This window comes from Phocoena sinus, chromosome 8, assembly GCF_008692025.1.
Source record: "Phocoena sinus isolate mPhoSin1 chromosome 8, mPhoSin1.pri, whole genome shotgun sequence".
In the NCBI taxonomy this organism is placed as follows: Eukaryota; Metazoa; Chordata; class Mammalia; order Artiodactyla; family Phocoenidae; genus Phocoena; species Phocoena sinus.
In genome coordinates, this window is record NC_045770.1 from 71835721 (window position 1) to 71861636 (window position 25916).

A 25916-nucleotide genomic window follows, 5' to 3' on the forward strand; every position below is an offset into this window, starting at 1 on the left:
CTGGCTCTCCTCTCACTGGGGGAAAGCCAGGACCGCCACCTGCCCCCCAACCTGGAGATCCTGTTGGGTGGGAAGAGGGAGGCAGCTCTCAGAAGGTATCGGTCAAAAATGGCACTAAGACGAGCCCATCCTCTAGGGGGTTCACCAATACGGAAACTTCTCCGTGGATCCATGCCATATTCATGACTCCTTGAATCTGGTTTTGTCGGAGCTCCCAGCTCCCGCCCCCGCCACTGCCCCTCGTGCAGACCATGGTCACCTCCCTCCTAGGGCCATTCTTGAATCTGATGGAGCCAGAGGCAGGGGTCTGACTGGTCCGGGTGCCCTATCCAGCTGAACCCTTGCTGGGCCCAGTCTGGTGGTCACCTCATCACACACCCCTCCCTCAGCCTGAGGCATCTTGGAAGGGGTGGAGCCCTCTCCTAGGGATGCTGATTTGCTTGGGTTGTTCACTTGGCTTTGGCTGGGGGTAGAGTCGGGGATTGGGGTTCCAATTCTTTTCCTATCCATTCGAGAATCTCCGGTGGAAAGTCCCTAATGGTCATGGCACTCCACCTCTGAGCATTTTACAGATGAGGAACTGAGGCCCAGAGGGGAGTGATCTGACCAGGGCCACAAACAAACGGGGGTCAGTTTCCCCTGGATTTCCGTTCCCTGATGCCTCCCAGCATGGCCAAGACAACGATCATATATGGGTGGGTGGGAGGCTGAAGGTGGGTGTCGAATTCTCACCCAATAGTTTCTCACCCCTCTAAGCATTTACCTCACCAATGTGGGGCGGGGATCAGTGGAGCAGTGAGCATGGCAAGGCCTCTGCCCACGGGTTATGCAGCCGAAGAGCTGCCAGATCCACACCATGTATATAACAGCCATTCATAAGCAGCAGGATGTAGAAGCCAAGTAGCCTCAGCGGCTGCAGGGAGGACAGAGTTCCCTCTCGCCCTGGAAGAAGGGCCTCTGGTGGACTCAAGTGGGACTTGACACGTGGCTGTTTGCAATAGGGGTTTTCAGGGACACAGCAGCTAACGGGGAACAGGGATTAACATACATTGAGCTTCTGCCATGTGCAGGGCATCTGAGACAAGTGGTCTGATGATGACCCACAGTAATTCAACATGCTCATCTTAGAGGCAAGAGGACAGGCGCAGAGAAGTAAACAGCTCAAAGCCACACAGCCAATGAATGATGAAGCCAAGATTTTAACCCAGGTGGTCTGACTCCAGAGCTCAGGTGAAGCTGTCTCAAGCTAATTGAGGCCTTGCTGGGGCTGGAGATGGAATTGATTGGAACACCGGTCCTGAATCCCAGGGCCCTCAGGCCATGGGTATGACCGAAGGCCCACTGACACACTGCTCTGAGCCTTCCACGCACACATCTGACCACCTCAATTTTCTGCATAAATACCTGTTGCCCTAAGAATGAAGTCAGAGCTCCTTAAATTGGCTAGCAAGGCCCCCCGGCTCTCCTCTCCCAACTCTCACCTCTCCGTGCTCTGGCCGCTGGGAAATTCGACCCCTGCCGCAGTTACACGTGTGCCCCTTAGGACCTGGAACCCCATCCCATTTCCTGACTCACTGTCTACCTCCCAACTTCAATTTCTCACTAAGTCACTTCACTCGGAAGTGGTGGATGGTGATGGAGGGCTTTCTCTGAGCCCCAGGCCTGGATTCACTGTTCTCAAGCACAGCCTCCTCGAATTTTGGCCTGATGGTCCACTGGGACTGAAGGTGGTAGGGCGTCAAGGGAAGCTGGGGTGCCTGCAAGGGGAGACTGTGTGTGGTAGGTTAGGATGTAAACATCCTGCTCACGCCTGGTACGTGGCTGCCCTTCGACCATCACTGCAGGGGCTGCGGGCCCAAGACCTATGAGCACACGATGGGGTCTCACTCCCCTCTCCTTTTCCCTTCCCTCGTTCTCATGGGGTGCGGCAGGGGCGGGGTGAGGGATATGAAGGCCAATCAACTTAGTCTATAGGGAAAAAGAGTCATTCTTAGAAATGAGTGGGCATTTTCTCATTAGCTAATCACTGTCAAATGGTTGTGCTATCCACAGCATAGTTACCAAACTTCTGTAAGAAATGAAAGCAGAGGATGGGTAGGGGTGAGGGGATCGCAGAACCCACTCGTTTAGCCTCCTCACCTATGGTGACCCTAACATGCTTATTGGGTACTTTCTCTGTCCCAGGACCTGTCCTTAATGAAGGGATTCCAGAATTGGCCAAGACCTGGTCCCTTGCTCTTGAAGAGCTCAGAATCTAGTAGAAATGAGGGGCTTGGACATCTACAAGTCTGAGAATAACCAGTAGGGTTCAAAGGGTCCAGAAAAGAGTCCAACAGACCCTCACCCCACTGGCGCTTTCAGGCACTCATCAATCTGGCCAGTGAACTGATGCACAGAAGCCCCGTCCGCCACTGTTAGGGAGGGAGAAATGGAGGAACTGGAGGGGACTGGACAGTCTGTGGTGTCATCCGGTGCCAAGAGCCATTCACTCTTGCACGCATGGATTAGCTGGGTTCCACATGCTTCTAAGAAGGGTCTGGCTCAGGTTCCGAGCAAGGCTCCGAGATTTAGGGCTGAGGCACCACCTCACCCTGTTTCAGGCTGGGAAGGAGCCCCGAGACACTTTCTTGTGCCCACAGGGAAGCCTTGGGAGGGGCATTAGAGCTCAGCAGCAGAGGACTTGGGATTTGGGTTTCTTCCAGCAAGTGCTGAAAGAGGTAGGGGGAACTCTGCACGGCCATGCAGTGAAAGTGTGCGTTCCTCCGGAGTGTAAACCCTGTCTGGGAGGTATGGGCCTGAGGACTTACCCACGTGGGGTGGCCTTCCAGTGCAGACCACCCAGTCTGTAGGACAGTGGCTGGTGGCCAGTAATGGTGGACTTGCTCCAGTCTGGGTCATCTCTGGGCCATCCAATTACTCCATCTCTGAAGGCTTGGTCACCTTGGCAAAACCAGCTCAGATTGCACAGAGATGTCCTTCCTTCCATTCTGGAAGTGCTTTAGAGGCTGTACTGGCCTCTGCTGGTTCTGGGAGGTGGGGGGACAAAGGGCTTTGCTGGCCAGGGCAGCGATGTTTCTAGGGTACAATACTGGGAGCAGGACTCCACATACTGGTGTTCAAGGTCAGCCAGTGGCCGTGGGTGGTCTCTAGGTGCAGGCCTGGGGAGCTCAGGATGGCCCTAATCCCCAGTTTCCTGAGTCGAACCCCCACTGGTCCCAGGGCCACCCCTTGTCTGCCCCCCTTGTCTGGCTCGAGGCCCTGGATGGGTCACCTCCCAATCAGGACCCTGGGCCAGGAGTGAGGTGTATGGCCTTGACATGGTCCCTTCCCCTTTTTAGGCCTCTGTTTTCCCACATGAACAATGAAAACGTTGGATAAGATCAGTGGTTTTAAAACTTTCTCAAGGACCCCTTTGTCAAGTGAAATCTTACGTGAAGCCTGATATACACAGTAAATTGAAATGAGGCTGCTGTGAATAAGGTGGAGGGTGGGGACCCAGACCTCTGTCTACTTGGCCTTCTTTTCCCCACAGCCCACAAGGTGGCCACTGAGTTCTCAGGAGACTGCTAGGGTTCTAGAATGCAGTTTGACGGCCACTAGGCTAGAAGGTCACTACAGGTCCTCCATGTGCACATGGAGTCCTGGGGTTTCATAACATCCTCAAGCCCTTGCCGCCTAGTGCTCCCAGATCCAAATGCTCTCCTGAGTCAGAGGGAGGTGGTGTGGGACACGCCACAACCCTGGCTGGCTAGCTGGAGACACTGCCACTCAGTCCTCTGGGGAAAGCCACTTTCTGAGGCCCTCTGGCCAAAGGCCTGCTGCCAGCCACAGCAGAGAGAAAGCTGCTATGTCCCCCAGAGCCATAGCTGCCACCCAGGGAAGGCTGAGGCCTGGGGTCTGGCCTGCTCCCCACTTCACGTGAGGGCCCTCCTCCTGCAGAGGCCAGGGCCTGGGGGCAGATGTCAGGGGTCAGGGTCTTTCCCTGAAGAACCCCCTTCCCACGCTGTGTCTGTCCCTCACCCGAAACTACAGCTTGGCAATTACAGTCACACAGACTAGCTCCAGAGTCCTTCCTGGCTCAGATGAAGACATTGATCTTGGGAGTTTCATTGGTTCTAGATTCCTTTGTTTGTCCCAGGGGTCTCCTCTGCCCGGTCTTTCCAGAAGTTTTGTCTCTTCCTCCACTTACTCATCTATACTTCCTCCACCCCCCACCCTCCCTCCAGAGCCTTCTCCCTTGGTCCTAGTCACCAAGACAAGAACTCCTTCCTGTCCAAGTAACCAGCCACCTGATCAGGCTTCCTCGATATACTTGAACCAGCAAACTACATGCTCTGGGTGCTGAGAATGAAACCCCAGGAGAGGCCTGTGGCTGCCCTAAGCATAGCCTATAGGAACCTTTGTCTTGCTGAATCAAAGCCTGCTGGGGCAAAACAACCACTGGGGACAGAGCTGGGCTCTCTGTCCTCACCAGCTAGGGACAGGCTGGAGCCTTCCTCTGCTTCCCATGTCCTTGGGTGAGGACTGAACCCTCATTCTCACATGCTGGGCAGAAAGGATGTCCATTCCTTGAGCCCAGACACTGGGCTCCTATCGTTCCTGTCTGGTCAGCCCACCCAGAGTGCCTCCTGAATCCTTCGCAGGCCAACACCGCAACCTGACAAAGCATTTCTCTGGGGACACTTTGGGTGGGTAAAGTTGCTTTATTAAAGGGTCTCTGTCACAAGCCCCCCATTTCTGAACCTGTCAGATTGGCTTTGGGGAGAAGCTTCTGCATGTCTGTCTTTCCAGTTTCTCTCTTGGTCCGTGGCTTCTTGAGATCCGGCTTCCTTGGTGGCATCTGGGAAAGGATCAGTGACCCTGGGGTGCTGGCCCAGGGCAGGGAGGGCTGGCCACTGGCAGAGGGCCAGGGAGTGGCCGGCCCCGCAGCCCACATGGAGTCCCGACAATGACCGCAGAGCTGGCACGGGCTTTGGGGCCCAGACGTTGGCTTCGGTGCCGTCCCCGCACATGCCGTGCTCGTTCCAGCCCCAAGAGTAACACGTCCCGCCTGCGAGGGAGAGACGAGACTGCTGTAGACGTGGTTCTGGGGAACAGGGCCAAAACACTCACCCTGGGGGTGCAGGTTATCACTGCAAACCCCCAGTTTACGCAGGAAGAAACCAAAGCTCAGCCACACCTGGGGGCCCGCTCGCCATCTCTGCTTCCTCCCCTGCCCTCCTAAGTCTGCTCTTTTCTTCACTCCCACCAGCCCACAACCATTCAGGTCCCAAACCTGGCTCTCCTCCATGGCCCCTCCCTCAGTGCCACCTCCCACCCCCAGACCTGCATCTCCCCCCACCACAAACACACACACACAATCCTAGACCTGCCAATTCTGCCTCCAAAAGTCTCTCAAATCCTTCCACACCTCTCCATCTCCACTGCCATCACCCTGATCCCAACCCCATTTTCCCTCATCTGGGCCACACCAGAAGCCAACTAACTAACTGGGCTGCTTGCCAGCAACTCTGATCTTCAAAGAGCATCAAAACAATCTCTGAGGATGCAGATCTAACCAGGTCACTCCCCCGCTTCAACCCTTCACTGAGTTCCCCCCACCCTTAAAGGCCTTTCCTTGCCTGTGAGGCCCTGAGTGATCTGGCTCCGGACCAGCCTGCTGGGGTCCCCCTGCACAACTCGCCCCACCCCACTGCATGCCAGAACCCCTGCCTTCCTTCAGTCCCTGAAATATGCCCTGTGAGGCCGGCCTTTCTCTCCAAGTCCTGGCTTTGCTGGGCTCCACAACCCCCATCCTCCAGAATCTGTTTAAATCATGCTCAGAGGCCAGATTCCCCGGCACCCGATCAACTTGGATTCTTGTCATTGCCCTTGTACTTTCCCTCACAGGCAGCGGATAGATGGTCTGGGTGGTGATGTGTTTACTATCCCCTCCTCACTAGACTGTCTGCCCTACAGTGAGAGAAGGAACACATATGTTCTGTTCACTGCCCTGTCTCTAGCACAGTGCCTGGTCCCCAGCTGCGGCTCAACAGGGGTTTGCTGACTAGATCAAAGATGGAAGAACTCAGAGTCCTACGGCCAATCTCCAAGCCAGCATTCGAGCACAGGTCTCTCTGACAGCCTGTGATGCTCCCACCCCATCACAGCACCTCTTCCTAAGTTTTAGACCCTTTCCTGGAGTCTAACTAAACTCGCTCACACTTTTCTGTAGTTGTTTAAAAAAATTTTTTTTTCTGGATATAAAAGTAAAACATCTTCATGGTAAAAAGGGGGAAAAAAAAAGAAAAATATGGAGAGGTGTAAAGAAAAGCAGACTTCTAGAATTTTGCCCACTGCTATGAATATTTTAGGTATCTCTTTCAAACCTTCAATCTGTGAAACTTGTAAATATTTGTGTATCTATTGTGTTGTTTTTATGCCTTAATAACACAAGCATTTCTCCGTAGAACTGGGAATTGTTCAAAAAGTAAATTAAAAATAATTTGAAATTTTGAAAAAGCTCAATATGCAGAAAAGTACAAAAAATAATTTAACAGAAAGACATATTCCTCAATCAGATTCAGAACATTAGTTACCATTTTGCCATATTTGCTTCAACCTTTAAAAAAATAAATCAATTATAAAGATACAGTTTAAGACCCACCTCCCATCCTTGGCCCTCCATCCATTCCCTCCTTCCTGGAAGTAACCACTATTTTAAGTTGGTGTACGTGACTTGCATGCTTGTTTTATATTTTTCTACATGTATGTGTCCTTAAATATTATATAAAAATTTTAGTTTGTTTTAAAGATTTACATAAGTAGTGTCATTCAAATACGTGTCTTCTGTTATGACTTGCTCTTTATACCATTGTTTCTGAAATCTCTCTGAGCTGACAGTTACAGATTTAGTTCATTTATTTTAACTGTGCATAGTACATATCCCATTATGCATAAATCATATTTTACTCATCCATTTCCCTTCTGATGGACAGTTCTTTAATGATGATGATTGTTGCTACTTTATTACACATTATATATTACAATATATAATATACCATAATATTTTACAACAATACTATTACTACTGTTGCTACTATAAACAACACTGCAGTGAACATCCTGGAACACGTATCCTTGTACAAATTGGTGTTTGTGCACATTGATCCCTAGAAGTGTGATTGTGGCGGAATCACATGTTTACATTTACCAGGTGTGGCCAAACAGCTCTCCACCATGGCTGTAGTCCCATCATTTATGGTCCCATCAGCAACGGATATGAATTCGTTTCCCTCTATCTTTGCCTTTAGACTCTTGCTATTCTGATTAAGTACATGTGATTAATTTGCATTTTCTTGACTACTAGTGAGATGGAGCATGTCTTTATGTTACTAGCCCTAAATTGCTTTTTCTATGAATTGCGTGTTTACATTCTTTGCCTGTTTTGCTCTTTGTTTGCCTTTTTCTTACTGATTTATAAGTATTCTTTTGTTTATATAATTGTTATAAGCATTGCAAGTGTCTTCTCCCAGGAGTCTGTGGTGTCTCTTCACTTTGTTTATGGTCTATTTTGTTGTCCAGATTTATGTAAAATGACTGCCTAATTGCCCATTATGGAGATTAAACAATTTCCTTAACCTGTATCCCATTATCAGATAGATAGGCTGTTTCTAATTTTTCATTATTTTGTATAACACTTCTATGAACATCTTTGTGCATGAATCTTTGTCTACATCTCTATTTTCTCAAATTAGATTCTTAGAATGGGAATTCCTGGTCAAATGGTATGGACATTTTTGAGATTCCTGAGTATTGTTTTGAGTACTGCCAGAATACTTTGCGGAAAGGCCACTTGAATACAACTACAACAATCTGTGGGACTCTGTACCACTCCAGCATCGCCAGTATTCATTAGTTATTATAGTATTTAAAAACCTTTTCTAATTTGAAGACAAAAACGGTATCTCATTATTTTTATTTGTACTTTTCTGATTCCCAAAGAAATTGAAAAGTAATTCTTATTTTCCTCACATATTTGAATTTCCTCTTTTGTGTATTGTCTGCTTAATACATTTTTCCTGTTTCATATAGAAGAGTTTAAGTGCTCAGACCCAAGATCCAGAGGGCCTGGGTTCAATCCCATCTTCTCCATTTATTAGCCGTGACCTTGGGCAAGTTACTTAGCTTCTCTGAGCCTCAGTCCCCTCATCTGTTAAATGGGGATAATAATAGTACCTTTATCATAAAGGTTATAAATATTTATTCATTTATAAGGATTAAATGAGCAAGTATATATAAAATACATAGTACAGTAGTCCACCCTTTTGTGCAGGGGACACTTTCCAAGACCCCCAGTGGATGCCTGAAACCATGGAGAGTACCAAATTCTATGTATACTGGTTTTTCCTATACTCACGGGCATGTAGCATGTACAGTGTGGATGGGCTGGACAAAGGGCTGATTTACATCCTGGGTGGGATGGAGCACAACAGAGCAAGATTTCATTACACTACTTGGAATGGCACACAATTTAAAAGAGTTGTTTATTGCTGGAATTTTCCACTTAATATTGTCTGACTGTGGTTGACAGTGGGGTAACTGAAACTGCTGAAAGCAACACTGTGGATAAGGGGGCACTACTGTCCTAAATGAAAATTTGCTGATGTTGTTGTTCTCAAGAGCCTTATTGTTTTAAAGATTTTTATTTTAAGAATATTAATTCTATGCCATATCTGGCAGAACTATTTTTTCTCAGTTTGATTTAAAATTTTGTTTTAGGTCTTTTGATGTAAAACATAAATTTTATGGTTCTAGTAGTACGATTTCTTGTTTTTTTATCTTATCATTTCTTCCATAGTTTGTAAGAATTGAAAGCCTATCCCTATCCAGATCAGAAAATATTCTTTTGATTTTTTTCAATGACCTGAGTTTCTTAAAAAATCTTTACATTTCACTCATTAACCACTGAAAATCTGTTTTGCAGACCGCTCTTTCACAGAGGGAGGCTGGCTTGTCCAGGATTACCCTTCTCTTTCCTTTTCCCTGGTAGGAAGGCAATCATTAGCCAAAAGCTTGGGCTTGGGGAAACACAGATGTCTGCCTGTTTGGCACATGAATGAGGAAATGCACACAGAGAGGATGAACCCCAGGCCACAAGTCCTGCAGTTAAGCAGGAGTTTCAGCCAGGTGGATCTGAGGCATGAGGTGGAGAATGGAACAGGCTTGGTACCTGCGGGCCTAGCTCGGCACCTGGCATGGGCTTTGCGCCCAGCCCTGGTGAGTGGCACCAGCTGACGGTCAGCAGGAATGGGGGTGGGAGGAAGGCAGCGCTGACCTACCAGCAGGACGTGGCACAACGGGCAGCTGGCAGGTCCCTCTCCTCCTGCCAAAGGAAACGCTCTAAGGAAGCCTATTTGGGGCCGGGGTAGCCTACTGGGTTGAGAAGCCTGGCAAAGGCTCAGATACAGTTTCCCCCAGTACTTCCAAAGAAACTGACTCAAGGTTAGGTGCTTTATATTCTTTATCTCATTTAATTCTAACAACCTTGTGAGGCAGCCATGTTTTATAGATTATTCTCATTTTATAGTTAATGAAACTGAGGCGCTAGAACCCAGACAGTGTGGCTCCGGAATCTGTGCTAAACTCTGCATATTCTACACCAGGGTTTGCCAGAGTTATTCTATAAAGGCAAACAGTAAATACTTTAGGTTCGATGGTCTCATTCGGTCTCTGTTGCATATTCTTATTCTTTATTACAAGCCTTTAAAAATCATTCTTAGCTCACAAGGCCGTACACAGCAGGCCCGTGGGTTGTACTCCGTCAGCCCCTGGTATATATATAATACATACTGTGGACTGTGCTATGCTGTCCTGGGTCCCACATCACCACACAGCTGTGTGACAATGGTACGTCTGTCCCCAGCTACCTCACAGGGTTGCTAGGAGGAGGCCTGCATGTGCTGATGTACATTTAATGCCCTGGCACAGTGCCTGACACATGGTGACAGCTCACACCCACGTATGAAGCAGACCATGGGGAAAGGAGGAAAAGGCAAGGAAGGCCATGCTGGTGGCAAACCTTCCCAGCAGATGGGGAGGCCTAGGGTGGAATGACAAGTCAGGGGTTCCCCAACACTTTAAACAAACCTCCTATAGAAAGAAACCAGGCTGCTGAACTCGGAGAATGAAAGATGGGCCATCCCAGTAACAGAAGGACTCACACAGGACATTTTTCAGTTCTGAGCTCCTCCAGCATTTTAGAATATCTTTCAAGCACACCCCCTGCCCCTCACCCTCACTTAGGGCCACCTCTTCAGCGGCACAGTGAAGATGGAAAGGCCGTCCGGACTCAGCAAGATGCTACTATGCAGGCTGTTCTCATGTAGAGGTGAGAGGAAGGACAGCCATGATAAGCCTCTTCCTAAGCTAACTGGAATACGGGACACCCAGTTTTCGAAACAGGTGAGTTCATGACGATGCCTGGCATGACAGAGGACTCTCTGCAGTGTGCCCGGCACTCGCCAGGTTCTTGAGGACACTGAGATCCCATCTGATTGGTCTAGATCTGTTTTACTGGCCCCGGGGCACATGGCTGAGCCTTGGGTGGAGAGCTCATAGTTACAGAGGGATTCCCTAGCCTCTTCAGAGTTTGGGCCCTTGCTCACGGGGCTCAGTGGAGTTGATGCAGGCTCTGACAAGTGACAAAGCTCATGGCCCACCACACTTGCGTCAGCCTAAGAGCCCTGCAGGCAGCGGAACCTCAGGGCTGGCAGGGTCCCCATCACAGGCTGGACACAGTACCCAAATCTGTTCAGGTCTTGTGGCACCTGCTTGAGCTTCTTGGCAACCTGGGTCCTCACAGGGCCTTATGGTGCTGGGACTGCAGCCCAACTCTAGGAAGGCGGCAGCGTTTCTGCTGGAGGGTCTTGCCTAGGAGGGGCAAACACCTGAGTACGTGTGACAGAAACTCCTGGTTGTCCCTGAACCACAGAATGGAGACTATATTTCCCAACCTCTGTTGCAGCAGGGTGTGGCCAATGAGATTTGAGCTGAAATGTTCTGTAGTAGCTTATGGGATCCTTCCTTCAAAGACAGATGGCATGTGCCCTTTGCCCCTTCCTCCATCCTGTCACTGGAAATGTGGATGTGATGGCTGGAGCTCTAGCTGCCATTTCTGACCATGAAGATGAGGGCTACAACCTAGGGATGGTGCTTCTCAGCTTCACATAAACGTTACCTTAATTCTCACAGCAACTCTCTGAGGTGTTCTTACCTCCATTTTACAGATGAGGAAACTAGGCTCAGAGAGGTAAAAGAACTTGTCCATGGTCATGTGGCCGCCCTAGTCAGGACTAGGATCCAGGACTCCTGAGTCTCAGGCTCCTTCACTAGTTCCAAAACGGTAATAAAGTCACCGAATACTTAGTGTATGCCAGGCCCTGTGATAAGCACTTTATACGTACTAATTCACTAAATCCTCACAAGACTGTGAGGTACAGCCTAACACACCAGGGAGGTGGTATGAACTGTGCGAGGTCACAGAGCTGGTGAGAAGCAGAGCTGAACTGAAACCCAGGCAGTAGGACTCCAGAACCTCTTCTGTTAATATATATTGTTCTCTCTAGCCAAACCTCTGTTCCTCAGATAATGAAGAAAAGGTAGAGAGTCATGGCGCACTTGTACAGGAACAAGGTCAGTGATGGCAGGCCAGAGCTGTAGCTGGTGAGAGAAGCATTCTGCGGAGGAGCAGAAACCCCCCCGAGCCCTTGTGAGCGCTGGGGCTGAGGCAGAGGCAGCAGGCCCTGCCGCACCCCACTCCCATCCGCATCTGGTGGAGTGGAGAGAGGAGGGCGGGATGGTGCGAAAAGTTAGGCAGCCAATGGTTCACCTTGTCTCTTGCCTGTCAAGGACCTAGGCCTCACAAGGCCTCACAAGGACCTTGGGCGCCAGGCAGGGCGCTCTTTTGCAACACCAAGCAGAGAGAGAGAGAGAGAGAGACAGGAGGGGTGAGGTCTGAGCGCCTCACGCAGAGGAAGTCTCTGGATTCGGGCAGGTGGTCAATGCCAGTGTGGACGGAGCTGGCCTTGGAGCCGGGCAAATTTGGAAGAAACTTCTGAGTGTCTAGCTGCCCAAGCTCATGAGTATCCCACCCTTTGGGCAGTAATTGGTGGTCCCTAGGTCCTGCTGTGAGCAAGGAATTCAGGCCTCCTGAAGTGTTTTGGGTCTAGGTGGCAACCTCAGGACAGAAAGAAGAGGTTCAGGTTCTGATCCTCTCTCGCTTGGACAATTACAAAAGCTAGTTTCTTCTGAGGTAGCTGGCCTGGGTGGGGGAAACCAGGCTGAAACACAGCATGAACTAGGTCTTCCCATGAACAATTTCCTGTCTCCCCACTACCTACAATGGTCCTCTTATCTGGCTCTCAGGGCAGCCTGTCCCTCTTGGCCGCATCACCGCTCTTTCCTCTGTTCCAGCCCCATGGGCTTGCTGCTGATCCCTGAGTTCACCCAGGCCTTTCACACAGTCGTGATTTTGCTCAGATGAGTCCATTTATCTCATCATGTGGACGCCTCTTCTGGCTTGGGCCCTGTATGGACAAAACACCCCTAAGAGGAAAATCCAGTTTCTGCCCTGGGGCTCCCAGGCCACTCGGGTAGACAGCCGTGGGGAATGACGATTACAGGGACCAATGGCATGTGTACGCAAGGAGGCTGGCACAACGGTGTTTACTGTAGCATTGTTTGTAATCGTGAAAGACTGGGGGGAAACCCCTAAATACCCATCAACAGAGGAGTGTGTAAAGAAACTACAGTTTGACCCTACGGTTGAATAATATACAGCTATTAAAAATAATGAGGTAGGGCTTCCCTGGTGGTGCAGTGGTTGGGAGTCCACCTGCCGATGAAGGGGACGCGGGTTCGTGCCCCGGTCCGGGAGGATCCCGCATGCCGTGGAGCAGCTGGGCCCGTGGGCCATGGCCGCTGGGCCTGTGCGTCCGGAGCCTGTGCTCCGCAGCGGGAGGGGCCGCAACAGTGAGAGGCCCGCGTACCGCAAAAAAATAAAAATAAAAATAAAAATAATGAGGTAGCACTCTGTGGCCTGACATGGCAAGATATTGCAGACATTTTTAAGAGAAAATAGGCTGTAGAACAATATAGAGAGTATGATTCAATTTATGCAAAGCCCCTATATATTTCTGTATGTACAGATCCTGAAGAATATATCCCAAACAGAGAATAGTCTCTGAGGAAGAGAGGGAGAAATGGGGGAAGGGCAACTGAGATTTTCTTTGTTGTGTGTTCATATATTTTAAAAAGCAATAACACAGGATGATGATCAAAAAAATAACAGTATTTCTAACCGACAGAGGCAGCATAGAGAGGATGATACACTCTATTGGGAGGGGAGGCAGGTGACACTGAAAGTTCCAGGGGTTAATTCTTAGCTGGGTTTTGAAGGATGAATAAGAGTTTACCAGTCTTAAATAGAGGGTACCCACTGACATTTGCTCACTCTGAGCTGCCTTCATTGAGCCTGATGGCATCCTGTTTGCTGCAGGAGTGAACTGTGGGCAGGTGTAGGGCTGGGTCCTCCTGAGCTGTTAGAAGGCTATTAATTTCACTTCCTCTGAGCTCTTAAGATACCCAGAGCTCTCTTAGCACACACACCACACTCCTCCTGGATCTCGAGGTGTTTCTATTTGTAACTGTGAGCTGGGGATGGGAGCCAGGTGCTGTGAGCAGGACACGCTCACCAATCAGCCCTCAGGCACATGGTACAGGCACTCATGATAGAGCTACTGAGTGGAAGTGAATACCTCTGGGCTGTTCCCCTGCCCACAGTCTTTCTGAGCCCCCTGCTCTGTCTGGAGAGCAGCAGGGGAGGAGTATACACACACATAATGCTGAGATCAACTCCAGTCCTGTGCCTGGCTGCTTGTCTTTATTCCCTGATCTGTGACCAGAGCTGCCTCCTGGCCACCGGCCTCAAGAACAGAGAGCTGTGAGTCTCTGTCCCTGGTTACACTGCCCAGAGAGGGGCAGCTCCTACAACAGAACGGCCTAGAGAATGGCTGTGAGGACAACGGTCCCAATGGGCCAGTCTGAGGGAAGAGGCACTGTCAGTGCAGGACCCTTTCAATTAGTAGACCATCCATCACTCTCCAGGGCCAAAGATGCCCTCGAGGCAGGATCTGAAGCAGCAGGAAGAAGCCATTCCAGAATCAGGAAGTGGGGCTGTTAGCCCCCAGTGTTACTCTGGAGATATTTTGGTATTGTAGCCAAAGTTGCCTCAGGGAAGGCTAAGTAGAAGATGGCTGGCCTGGGGTCCTTTCCAGACAAGGATCCATGACAGCACTGAGAACGGGGTGAGAGGAAGAGATGGGGGATGAGGGCTAAAGGCAACGAGGCCAGAGAGGACACTGTGGCCATCCACCGAGTAAGAAAAGATGAGGGGTTTAGGAAGGTAATGTTTTAAACACAGCTGGAATCTGGCCACTTCTCACCAGCCCATCACCTCACACTGGCACTCCTGCAAGGGCTTCCTACCTGCCCTCTCTGCTGCTTCTGTTGTATTCTCTACACAAAACCTGAGGGATCCTGTTAAAACCTGGCACTAAGTCGACATGGCACTGCTGTGCTCAGAATCCTCCAATGGCTTCTCCTCTGACTCATAAACAACAGCTGGCTTCCTCCTGGACCTCATGTCCTGTCAAGTTCCACCTTGCTGACGTCACCATAGCTACACTGACTTCCTTCCTGTTCTTCAAACAGTATTGGCCTCAGGGCCTTTGCGTTTGCTGTTCCTGCAGTCGGAATGCTCTTGTCCTGATGTCCACAGGTTCACTCCCTCGTGTTGTCATGTATTTGTTCAAATGTCACCTTATCTGAGAGGCCTTACCTGACAACTCTATATGAAGTAGCAATCTACATCCCACCCCATCTCTGTCTCCTCACTTGCTTTATTTTTCTTTATATTTTTAAGTGGTTATTTATTATCTCTCTCCTGACCAGAACACAAGCTCTTTGAGAGCAGGACTCTTTGTTTGCTACTATTTCTCAGCACCTGAAACTGTACTAACAGTTCATTAGTACTAATACCTGTTGTTTGAATGAATGAACACACAAATGAATGAATGGCTACCAAGAGCACGGAGCTGTCTTCTTCTCTCCCAGAGGCTAAAAGAGAGTCCACAGATGTGGGGAGGAGATGCCATGGGCAGGCTGATTTCTGCTCACCATCAGGAAGAATGCCATAAGGACTGGAAGGCCACCCTGGAGAGTGGCAGGTGGCCTGCGCCAGAGGTCCTGAGCCCCCAGCTGGCGAGGGCATTCCTAACAGTGGGCAGATTCTGGGATGAGACAGAGCAAATGTCCTTCTGAGCCTGGCGAATTTGCGCGGCGGTGTGGTGGGTACGGATGCGTATGAGGGAGAGAGAGAGAAGGAAGGTGTAGGCAGAAGAGCAGAAGAGGGGGCCACACACCCAGGTCCTCAGGCTGGCTCCCTCGGACCTGACAGAGGAGCGGCCCCGGTTCAGAGGATAAATAAAAACGGGTTGAATTGATGGGTTTGCCCTCAGAGGTCTTGTTCTGAGGCTGCAAGGCTGGGACTGCTCTAGAACTTCTTGTAGCTTAAAAGGTTGTTCAGTTCTCTCAGTAGTTCTCTATCCCTTTACATATCCCTCATAGTTTACATAAGAGGAAACTGAGGCCCAGAAGTGGGGCAGCATCTCACCAAAGGTGCCCCCCTATACACCTTCCCACTGCTATCTCCCCCTTTGTATCACTGAGGTTTGATGGTTAAAACAGCCCAGTGAGGAAGGATCTGGAAGGGAAAGAAAGTTGAATCTGAGACAGGTTCAGAAACAGCCAAGCTGGGAGGGGCGGAGGCCAGCCCTCCCCACTCCCACCGCAGGAGGAGGCGCTGAGGCTGCTGTGGCTGCGCGGCCGCGGTCACCTGCGGAGAGAGCGTGCTGCGGCACGTTGGCTCCATTGGGTGACTATTCTTAGATTTAGGGAGCTAGGGATGATGGATTTAGAACTTACGAGGTGGAAACGTGTTGGCCTGTTTTATAAACAACTGAACTCCTCCCCACAGACTGTCTTTCTGAATTCTGTGTTCTCTGTCAGAACTGCTAGCTTTCTGGGCTTCTTGGCTGCGCTGGGAGAAGGAACAGAAAAGGCAACTCAGCCTCTCGAGGGCCTACTATGATCATGTATTGTGCTAAGGGCTCTGCGTGACCCATCTCATTTAACAGAGCAGCCCTGGGAAGGAGGTATTTTGATCACACTCTATTCATGAAAAAACAGACTCTGGGAGAGGTCCCAGAGGAGGAGCATGCCCTGGGATGTGGCTCCAGGGCGAGGCTGTGAACAAGCAGGCCAGAGGTGGAGTCCGGTGCTGCCAGCAGGGGTCTGGCTCTGGCGATGGAGCAGTAAGGGCACAGCATGGCACCTGTGGAGTTTAATCCCTTTAAGTGTTTTGCACATGGTTCTCCTATCCTCTTAGACTTTTTAACTCGGGTGATATATCATCCCTCTGTATAACCTGGTGGCCTGCCTCCATGGCCAGTCAGGGCCCCCTCCTCTTGGTAGGTTCCAAGTTGTCATCATCCCTCTAGAAGTACGTTCCCCAAACGGGCCAAGGGCTCTATCTAGATGCACACCTGGTCCCAGAGGCTGCCTCTATCAGTTTAGCCTGAAGCCACATTAGCCGTGTTGGAGTCCAAGTCCGTTGACTCTCCCCATAGCCCATGGCCAGCACTAAACTGTTTCTGCAGGAGCTGCTGCACTATGTTTCCTTGCAGCCTGGCCTGGGTGCTGGTGTTTGGACCTGACCGGAAATTTCAAGATGTCTGCAAGAAATATCTCTGAGGGGCACCAGCAGAGGGGCAGGGGCACAATGCAGCTCTGGGGCCCGGAGAAGCTGGCCTGATGCTGTTCCTGGAGCCTGGTCACAGCAGACCCTCTCGACACTGTTCTCCCCACACCTGCTTGGGAACAACCCGTGTGCAGGAGAGGAGGCTGGGAGCTAAAGCGGTAATGGGGGTGGGTGTAAGAAGGTCTGTTCTGGAACCCAGCAGCAGGTCCATAAGAAACCACACGCAGATTAGGAGGTTAGAGCACTAGAGTCCACTGAGAAGCCACTGGATGACACAAACCTGAGAAGGAATTCTTCCTATGCTTTCCAATCACTTCATAAATACCTTCTGAGTGTATGCTCTGGGTTGGGTGCTGTGCCCAATTTAGCCCAATCCACTTGCTACACAGCTCCTACACAGTACAAATGCTAGGTCAGGAGGTGGCCACCCATCCCACTGTGATAGCGCAGGGAGACGGGTGCCCTGGAAAATGTACGCCCAGAAAGGCAGTGGCTGATTCTTCAAGAGGACCAAACCCCCTTGGGGATACAGTCTGTCTCTTATTTATCTTTTTTTTTTTCCAGACAGTCAACTTTTATTGAACTTCATGACATTAAAAAAATTATAGTACAAAATAGGAAGCAACTAAGGGATTAATACTTTCAATTTATATTAATGCATTGTTTTCTTTTAAAAAAATGTTACTTTTTAGAGCAGTTTTAGGTTCACAGAAAAATTAAGCAGAAAGTTCCCTGCCTCCACTCATTCACAGCCTCCCCGCTATCAACATCCCCTACTTGAGCAGTACATTTGTTACAATCAGTGAACCTACAGTGACACATCATTATGACCCAAAGCCCATGTGTACATTAGGGGTCACTCTTGGTGGTGTACATTCTATGGGTTTGAACAAATGTATAAAGACATGTTATCCATCATTATAGTTTAATTGCCCTAAAATTCTTCTGTGCTCCGCCTATTTATCTCTAGTTTTATGTACCAGAGGTGAATGAATAAGTGAGTGGATGAACAGTTACAAAGTGCCCGTAAGGTTCAAGCACGGCTCTAGCGGGAGGGGTACAGCAGAGACCAAGGCCCAAGGCTCCTGTCCTCAAGGGGTTTACGTTCTAACGAGGGACCAACGAGCAAGCAGACATACAAATCATCAGCATGTGGCTAGCGATAAGAGTTATGAAGAAACCAAAACAGAGTGATATGATTAGAAGGACAGGTGGTAGGACGTTCTCTCCAGTAAGGTGGCCTCTGAACTGTGACCTGAAAGTTGAGGAAGAGCCAGCCATACAATCACCTGGAGGACGGGCTTTCCAGGCAGAGGAAACGACAAACAGAAAGGCCCGAAGTGGGAAGTTTTGCCGGTTCCCGGAACAGGCAGGAGGCCAGTGGGGTCTGGGGCCAAGAGCCAGGGGAGAGGCAGGCCTCCGCGTGAAGGGAAGGCAGGGCCTCGGGAAGGCTGGGGGGAGGCCAGGAGTGTTTTGTGGGGAGGCTGAGGAGCCACTGGAGCGTTTTAAGCAGTGGGTGATCAGGTCTGACTTATATTTGAAAAGGCCACTTGGTGAAGGACAAAATAGAGGGAGATGGTTCAGGAGGCCCCTGCACTGCAGAGGACCAGGCCAGGCAGGACTGGGTGGTGCTTGGAGTGGGCTGGTAGCAGTGGGGACAGAGAAACAACTGGATTTACAATCTATTTTGGAAGTAGGGCGTATAGGACCTGCTGATGGAATTTCACAGGGAGTAAGTGAAAGAAGGGTTCAAGATGGATTCCCTGAGCGATGGGTGGAGAGTCAGGCTGTTTATCAAGGTGAGGAAGCCTGTGGGGAGGGGTCGGCTTGGGGAGAAAATCAAGAGTTCTGTGTTGGACATTTTAAGATGGAAGTACTCATTAGAGATGAATGAATGACCTGAGTGAGAAGCGGGAAACCGTGGAAATAACAAATGGCAGGAGCTACCAGGTGAGCAGTGGGCAGCCCGGTGCGCTTATGATTCGATGGGGTCAATATATGGTGACTTTATCACTCTGAATTCCAGTTTCTTGAATGAAGTGCACGACTGGGACAAATGCATACTACATGGGCTAATATATAAATTTCTTTTGTGAATGTCCCTACTTCATAAAAAACACATAACATTTGAAACAAAATTAGCACTTTGGATAATTATAACCCACCGGCCCGAGTTCTCCCACTGGTCCTGTGGGAAGCAGCATTCTTCTCTCAGGCTGGAGAGCGGCCAGGCTGCTGGGCTGGGATACACAGGCGCAGGGCTCCTCCCCTGGGCCGGGGCATCAGCGGGAGAAGCGGCACTCGCAGAGGAGGATGGAGTGCAGGCACCCGGAATGCTGCAGCCCTGCCACCAGACTCTCTTTGGGATGCCTTCTAACTCCGAGGAGTGTAAGGCCACCCAGACATGGGGGCCTGGAGGAAGCCAGCTCCAAAAGACCCTTTACCCTGGCCTGGAAGAAACAACTGCAGCTGGGGAGGCCTGGCAAGTGTCGCTGGGCTCCCTGCCTGTGTGACTGTTCACGTCCCCAGCAGGGGCTACTCAGCCTCCTGTGGGCTCGGTCCCAGGTGACAGATTCCCTTCCCAGACAAGGGGGCTGGAGGCTCTAAGGCTGAAGCCAGGCATGTGTCCCCAGGGTGCAAATCCTCCAGTGGCACCCCAGCTCAGAAGGAAATCCAAAGTTTGGCTCTTGGTCTCTAAGGTTCCACACCATCTGGTCCCCAGCTCCCTTCCCTCCACTGCTGCCACTCTCATCCTCACTCACTCCTCTCCAGCCACACCGGCCTCCTTGCTGTTCCTCCAACTGGCCAGGCACGCTTCCAGAGTTAGCTTTCACACTGGCCATTCACTGTGCCTGGAATGCTCCTCCCTAGATATCCACACGGTTCTTTCTCTCCCTCCTTTCATTTGGGTCTTAGTTCAAATGTCACCTTCTCAGAGGGCCTTCCCTGACCACTCAACCCCATCCTTCTACCCCTCACACTGTTTTATTTTCCTTCCTAGCATGTCATACCCCATCATATACCTATTTGTCTGTCTCCCCACTAGAATGGGCAACTCCAAGAGAGCAAAAATTTCATTTTGTTCAACTGCCGCATCCCCAGCACTTAGAACAGTTAGAGGAACATAAAAGGCGCTCAATGAACATCTGTTCTAAAAATGAATGGATGTCACTTGCCCCGGGAGAAGCTCATTTCCTTGAGGCGAAGCCAAGTCAGAGAGCTGGGCAGCCCGTCCACAGGGGCCACCAATCCAAAGGACCTGCAGTGGGTGAGTTTGGAGGGGGCAGTCGGGACAGCCCATGTCGAAGGCACCTGCGGTTTGAAGGGCACCGGAACCCTAATTGTGGGGGAAGGGAGACATTACAGCTAAAGACTGGACAGACTCCACCTCCAGCTCTAGGACCAACCATGTCCTCACACAGTCCATTTCACCTCTTTGCATGAGCACCAGCACCTACCTAGCTGCCTGTAGGCTGACCCTCCCCTTCCTGAGACAAGGAGGAGCCAGCTGGGCAATATATATCCCAAGTCCTCACTCACTAGCCAGAGAATTTGAAAGCAACTGTTGCTCAGTAGCTATGGAGCCTGACAGACTTGGACTTGATCTTGCCTCTGTCACGAGAGGTGTGTGTCTGACCTTTGATTTCTTCATCTGTAAATAAGGACGATCATATGTCCTTTACTTTTTCTTTTTTTGAATGAATAGGTAATGTGCATCACATGATACATGCCCATCACATGATACATGCCCAGATGGCCCTTGCTCTCATCCACATCTCTCCATCCGCTGCTGCGACGGCCCCATGCCTCTTGCCCAGAATCCATTCCTAGCCCTCCTTGGTCTGCTCTATCTTGCTGCCAGCTGTTGGTAAATTGGGGAGAATCCCCAGTACAGGGGTACATGACAAAAGCATGCCATCCATCCCTCTTCTTTCCTCCCATCCCCCAGACCCCTTGCGTGGAACAAGTAGATAAGATTCACACAAGTTCTGGCTGAGGGTTCAGATGAGTGTTTGTCTGAGGTGTCCTGACAGGCACAAACCATGAAGCATTGCTATGGAAACTGCTCTGTTATTCTCTGCTATGTGATTTGTTTTCTGGCTCAGCTGCAGCTGTGGTACAGGGGGAAGGGCAGCAGATGAGGTACTGAGGATTACTCTCTGCTTCTCTGTGGGTCTTACCTTCCTCAGCTCCAAGAAGTAGGCCACTGTTTCTCAACCATGGCCTGATGACCATCTGTACTTGTTAACAATCAGAGTCCCAGCACCCACCTCAGGCCAACCGTCAGCATCTCCCGGGGAGACTGTAATACACACCAGCATTTGAGAACCACTGGTGTAGGAGTTCGATTAGCTAAATTGTTTTCAATTTACCCAGTAGGTAAAATGGATAACACTGGTTGGAGCAGGGGTGAGGGGCTCAGAGCCCCATCAACTCCACCTCCCACTACCCCCAACTGGCTCCATGGAATTCTAGGGCTTCCCAGAGCACAGTCTGAAAACCACCAGACCACATGATTTCTAGTGCCTTCCCCTACATTCATTCATTCATTCATTCATTCACTCACCAATATTTATTAGGTGCCTTCTGCTGTCTTTATGCCAAGTAGTAGTTTGAAGTATATAGGTCTTCTACTTACTAGATATGTAATCTTGAGCAAATTACTTAATCTCCCTGGGGCTCAAATTGTTCATTTGCATTGGGAAAATAATACTTGTTTTCCCTACCTCACAGGATTCTTATAATGATCAAATAATCAAATGAGAACACCTATGAAGAAGTGGTTTGTTACTTGGAAGAGACTCTACAGATGGCAACAACTAGCATTAGTAGTACATCTACCTATCTGAAGTCTGTAGAACTAAATGAAGTCCTTAGAGGTCTCTATGGATTGTTACTCTCCTACTCTCTGTAGCTAAACTTCCAGAAAAGGTTACAGGGTGTAGGGGACCACTGGTCTAAAAGCCTCCATTGAAAAAACAGCAACCTGCCTACAGGGTGATTCTGAGACGTACTAATATCACTCAGTGTGTTATCTTCTAAATAGAACCTTTCTGTATTACCCAAATTTTCTTCAATGAAATTACTTTTATAATAAACAATTTAAAAAACTAACACTACAGAAAATATTGTCTGATATATACAGTTGTTTCAAAAAAACTCTTTTTAAAATATCTGATGCTTTAAAATGAATTCAAACGAGGCACTCAGAGTAAGGGCAAATACCAGGCCGGGCAGGGCTGCAGCATGGCCCTTTCAGAGGAGCATGGGGTGGCTCTGCCAACAATTTAGCACATGGTCTTGGGTGACGCACCACTTCTCGCAGGGCCTCCGTTTCCACACCTATGAACCGAAGGCAGCAGCTTTATTGATCTCCAAGGACCCTTCCAGCTCTGATGCTCAGTGTTCTAGGACAATGGCATGTACTTTCTGATATACCCAGGCTGTCATTCACAGCACATCTGGACCTGCTGGGGCTGCAGCCTTGCTGACTCGAGGTGGCTCAGGGATACCTCACTGGCTAAAAACAACATCTCTCTCCCCAGTCACTAAATTGGAATCTCAGACTCTCCAAAGCACTCTCAGCCCCACTACAAACCCAAAGGAGGAAGATCAGGGAGTGAGAACGTCAAGGAGAGAGGTGGCTCACATAAGAGCTGCACCCCTTAAGGTGATGGGGCCGTGACCAAAATCAAGGCATTTGAGCCCAAGCCCAGTATGCCTCACCTTACTGGGATCATCTCCCAGGAAGAACTACAGACCCAGCAAGACTTCATCTGGTGGGAAGACCACCAGAGTTGGGGTCAGAAGATGGGACCATGCCCCTCCTCCAGCCCCTCCTGCAGCATGCTTTTGGACCAGCCACTCCCTGCTACCGATCCTCGGGGTCTCCAGCCACAACCTGGGATATTATACCGGACAAACCCAGTGCTACGGTGAGACTCGTGTGAGTGTGAATGGAAACATATATTATAAAGCTATACATTATTTACCAGTAATACCATATACTGTGCCCAAAGATCAAAAGGAAACGACCCCACCTGTCCTTTAAGAAATCCACAGGGCTTCCCTGGTGGCGCCATGGTTGAGAGTCCGCCTGCCGATGCAGGGGACATGGGTTCGTGCCCCGGTCCGGGAAGATCCCACATGCCGCGGAGCAGCTGGGCCCGTGAGCCATGGCCGCTGAGCCTGCGCTCCACAACGGGAGAGGCCACAACAGTGAGAGGCCCGTGTACCACAAAAAAAAAAAAAAAAAAAAAAAAAAAGAAACCCACAGCTCTGGGGAGTATAAGCCCTGGGTCACAGGGCTGGTGGGTATGGGACCTGAACAGCAAGTCACTTTACTGTTCCGCTGAGCTACACAGGACAGACTCTCGGCTTGGCCTGGTTCCAGTCCGATGGAGACCAAACATCACTGAAGCTGAAAACATTCATCAGGAGCATACAGCCCATCAAAGTGAACAGTTCTTTATTTCGAGCATTCAGGCGTTCATCCAGTTAACAAACATCCTTCTAGTATCAATTCCAGAGAGAGTAGTATTTGGGTGCCTCAGCTGTGCAAGGAAGTAAGAGGAGGAATGAGCAAGGATGAATAAGATAGTCCCCATTGTTAAGGAATTCCCAGTCTCTTAATTACCAACATGTCCTGAGTTCTTACTGTATACCAAGAACTCTGCTGTACTACTTCCATGGTCTCATTTCACACCCATAATACCCCAACAGGGTAGGAACGTTCAAGATTCCTATTTCACCCCTAAAGAAGCTGAGGCTCAGGCTCACTGGAAAACTAAGTGATGCAGCCAGGACTCGAACCAAGGTCAGTCTGTCTCAGATCCTAAGCTCTAACCCCTATCTTCCATGGCCTCCGTATTGCTGGGGACCTCAGGCAGACACCTTCCTCTCTGGGTTTCAGCTCCCTCTATGGAATGTAGAGGGTCAATGATTCTAGTGGGCGTACTGCAAACAACTACGAACCAAGACAGAAAGCAAGAAATGTCCACCTGACGTGAAGTGTGAGGTGTGGAGATCAGTTCCCATACCTCAGGAGAGGAAGCCATAGGACATAATCTGGGTAGAATGAGGCCAAAGGTAGGACTTTTGCCAAATAGGGTTCAAACCAGCAGGTTTCAGAGAGGCATAGCTGACACTTGCCCACCTCCACCAACGTCCATTCTCCCACCAAACTGAACTGCCCATGCCATCTCCACTCTCCAGCTACCTCCCCAGTGAGGCCTTTGTCACACTGTCCCCTTACGTTTCCCCATCTCCCCTTATTTTTCTCCTCCAGGGGTCCTCTTCTGATCCTGCAGCTCTCCCCAAGAGACTATAACAGACATTCAAATTCTATTTCATCAAGAAGCCCTCACAGCAATGGAACAGCATTTTCCTGGTCCTTGGTACATGGCTCCGTCTTCCCAATTTGCTCCGTCTCTAATGGAGAAAGAGCAGTGGCCCTTCTCCATCTGAATCTTTCACAGCAGCAGATGCCAGTAAGGTTGCCTGGAGAGTCTGGAAATGCCATGTTGCCATGGTAACAGCAGACCAAGGTTTGGGATGCTTTATCCCCAATGAGCTGCCCTGGCAGTGCCATGCCAGGTTGCTGGTGGAATCTTCCTTGGGGAACAACAATAACAACAAAACCCCATTAATGGACCGAAAACTGCTCCGCTGGTGCTGAGGTTCAGCTCCTGCAAACACACTTGTGGGCCTCTCCCCCAGCCCCTTGGCTGAGAAGGGGGCCAGGCTCTGGCTCTCTGCACTGTGCCTCGCTCAAGGGGTAATACGGTTTTAACTGGCTCAGCCAACAAAGCAGGCCCTCCCCCACTCCAGCCCCCAAATTACCACTTCTCTTGTTTGATGCCACCAACCAGGGATCTGCTGGCATGGACCCTGGCAATTAGCACAGCATCTACATTTGTTGGAGAATTAAGAGCCACTGATTAGCCTAATTCCACACCATTTACAGGCAGCAAGTGTCAGCCTGAGATTGGCTTTTCCAAATGGTGGCCCAGAGGGAGGCACGATCATGGCTTGAGTTTGAAATGGAGGCAAGGGCCTGGTGGGCCAGACTGTGACCCAGGAGGGAAGGCAGGACTCACTTCTGGGCCTGAGGACATGTCAGCCACTGCTTCCCCTAGACCTGCTCACCTAAGGGACCTGAAGCCCAGCAGAAGCTGTTTCCAAATTGAGGTCATGTCTATTTCCAAGTCAATCCTGACCGGAAAAGGAGCTCATTTCCCTTTAATAGCATCCCTGCTGACTCCCACTGGAAATGCCCAGCCATAGGACTAGTGAGCCCTAAACTAGGGGCTTCTGGGGATAGAGGCCTGAGTCAAACTCTAGCTGGCTGGGCAGAACCCTGACATCCTGCCTAGACTCTCCTGCCATCCCACCACCTGAACCTTTATCTGACCCTTTCATCTGTCCCCCAAGTTGCTCTCTGGCTGGACACTTGGAATTTGAATGCCTGATAATTACCTTATGATTCCTCTGTCAGATCCCTGGCCCGCCTGTTGGAGGACCCCAAATGGGCCCTCCAGGATGCTGACATTCCCAGGATCATACAGGCCCCTACACCTTGGATGGCTGATCTCTATCCCCACCTAGCAGGAGCTAACTCCACAGCTGATATGGTTCCCCTGGGTTTGTACCTTCTCCTGCCAGTTTGCTTATACACAGAATAAAGGGATCATGAGCGCATGGAACTAGCTAACTGAATATGTGCCCACAGACCCCATGGAACTTCCAGAACCTCTAAGGAAATATACAGGCATAGAGGCCTGGCTGGACAGGCCTTGGCAACTGAGCTTGCCTCATGCGAACTCTAGCCTGCTTGAAAACAGGGGCTGAACCAGGTCTTCCCAGCCATTCATAAAACATTTATTGAATTTTATTTGGTAGATGACATCAGGGGTATAGGATGAACTGCTCGTGGCATCTGCCATCGAGTCTAGGGGATCAGCAGACTTCCTAGCAGAAAAAGAAAGTTAGGGGAGACAGGAAGAAGGGCATTCCAAGTAGGGAGCACAGTGGGAACAAAGGCCTAGCAGAGGAGGTA

General features: G+C 49.9%; 1 protein-coding gene across 2 annotated transcripts in view; it reads right to left on the reverse strand.

Annotated features, from left to right (window-relative positions):
- Positions 1 to 4687: 4687 nt before the first annotated feature.
- SERGEF (secretion regulating guanine nucleotide exchange factor) overlaps positions 4688 to 25916 on the reverse strand; it is a 228210-nt gene continuing 206981 nt past the window's right edge. For both annotated transcript variants that reach the window (XM_032641881.1, XM_032641882.1), the window contains exon 11: positions 4688 to 5050. In XM_032641881.1, coding sequence (XP_032497772.1) covers positions 4707 to 5050 — 344 coding nt within the window. In that variant the 3' untranslated portion in view covers positions 4688 to 4706. The remainder of the gene's footprint in view (positions 5051 to 25916) is intronic.